Source organism: Gekko japonicus, unplaced genomic scaffold, assembly GCF_001447785.1.
Source record: "Gekko japonicus isolate JY-2015 unplaced genomic scaffold, Gekko_japonicus_V1.1 scaffold8433, whole genome shotgun sequence".
Lineage (NCBI taxonomy): Eukaryota > Metazoa > Chordata > Lepidosauria > Squamata > Gekkonidae > Gekko > Gekko japonicus.
In genome coordinates this window covers 5,500-7,475 of record NW_015159947.1, presented here as the reverse complement: position 1 = coordinate 7,475, position 1,976 = coordinate 5,500, and the positions used below count along the sequence as shown (strand labels likewise).

General features: G+C 48.1%; 1 protein-coding gene across 1 annotated transcript in view; it reads right to left on the bottom strand.

Moving 5' to 3' along the window:
* Nucleotides 1-216: 216 nt before the first annotated feature.
* The window catches only part of LOC107108131 (nuclear pore complex protein Nup93-like), a gene marked incomplete at both ends in the record, with an annotated part of 5,902 nt that continues 4,142 nt past the window's right edge, over nucleotides 217-1,976 (bottom strand). The window contains one exon of the mRNA XM_015408534.1: nucleotides 217-345. Within this exon, the coding sequence (XP_015264020.1) occupies nucleotides 217-345 (129 nt within the window). The remainder of the gene's footprint in view (nucleotides 346-1,976) is intronic.

The window sequence follows — 1,976 nt, the reverse complement described above, 5'->3', positions numbered from 1 at the left end:
TTCCCCTTTAAAAGTGGGACCATTCAAGGGTTTTTCCTCACAGGAGCAGAGCTGCCAGAATAAAAGGGAGGATTCACAAAGCCCCTTTTAATATTAAAATAATTAACATTAAGTGCTAAGAATTCGACCCTTTCATGTTACTGTCAGGAAAACTGTTACCAATTAAAAAAAAACCCACCACAAAACCCTACAACAACGGGAGAAAGAAAATCTTACCGAATCTCGATCCTCAATAACCCGCTGAGGCCTGGCGGGAGTGGCAGGGCTGGTACCTTTCAGCCTCTTGTACTGGGTGAACAAAATGTTCATTGTTGCAAGGAGAACCTCTGACAAATTGTGTCTGATCTACAGGCAGGAAAGAGAAATACAAACACTTTGAAGGCAGGTGGAGTCTACGGCCTATTTTGGTTCACCACCCACCAAAAGGTGAGGCAGATGCCTAATTCTCTGCCAGTGTGCCAAATTATCTGTCCAGGGACAGTCTAAGACTGAGCCATATCACACACACAGGAACACACTGACCACAGGTCAGTGGCTTTTCCAGTGTTCTGTCATTAAGGAGCTCTTTCCAAATCTAGCCTGGTGAGGAAACCTCTGTTCCTTGTAGAAGACGCTGAGGAGCCCTGAGCTGGCCTCCTGGGCTTCCCCAGTGTTCTACGTGAGCTGAGCCTTTCACCTGCTACACACTCCCCTGAGGCTGTGCATAGCAAGGGGAGATTGGTACGGTAAAGGTAAAGGTTTCCCTTGCTCGAAAGCCAGTTGCATCCGACTCTAGGGTGCGGTGCTCATCTCCGGTTCCAAGCCGAGGAGCCAGCGCTGTCCAAAGACGTTTCCATGGTCATGTGGCCGGCATGACTAGATGCCGAGGTGCACGGAGCGCTGTTACCTTCCCACCGAAGCGGTACCTATTTATCTATTTGCAATTTCTTGCTTTCGAACTGCTAGGCTGGCAGGAGCTGGGACCAGAGACGGGAGCTCACTCCGTCACGCGGCACTCGGGTCTCGAACTGCTGAACTACCGACCTTCCGGTCTGCAGTTCAGCCACTTAACTACTGAGCCACCGCGGCCTTTCAGTGGGCAGTGAGTGAAGAGACGAAAGAGAGCAAAGGTTAACAAAGAATGCACAGGGAACTGTAGAAGGTAAAATAACTGAGTCCCTCCTTCTGCACTGGAAGCCCTGCATGGACTCTTCTCTGTCCTCTAAGCTTTCTGCAAAACTAGCCCACAAATATTTCAATACTTTTATGAAATCTAAAAAAACTGGACATGCAGTTCAGATGATGGCAACGTCTGCACAAGCCACCAGAGGGAGCCGGAGTGCTCAGGTTTCATAGTTGGAAGGGAGCCTGCCAAGATGCTGACTCTGCGGATAATGTTCAAAGGAAGCACCAGCAACGCCTCTCAGATTCCTGACTATTCAGCACTTCCTCTTTCGGCAGAGGAAGTCCAGACAGTGAAAACAAAGTGGATAAGGATTAGTTACAAATAAGGAGTGACTGAGACCCTCCAAGGACTTATGGAGGTCATCCTAGTGAGATGCCCATCAAAACGCAGAAATGTGGCCACAAGCCCGGTTTGCCCCTGAGTGGGTTGGTGTCAGCTACAGTTTCCTTCAGCAGACTGCCCTGCTGTTGGTATTGGTTTCCTCTTGGGTTACTTACTTTTTGGTCTCAAACCGTCCTATACGCTTAAAAACCCCCAGCATGACCAGCAGACATTTTACAAGTACAGCATTCCCCATCTCTGCACCTTAAAGCCGAGTGATTGCTGTCTGGAACACGTCTGAGCCTACAGCTGAACAAAAATCCCCGTCGGCTGCAAATGTGTGCAACTTAAAAGATTTATATGTTGTCCTCCCTTACCCCCTATGAATCATTGTTAGTCCCTCGTCAATGTGTAACTGTAAATCGCTCAGAGCCAGCAGCTCTGCAGGGTTGAGCGATTAATAAATCGAAACATATTATTATTATTATTA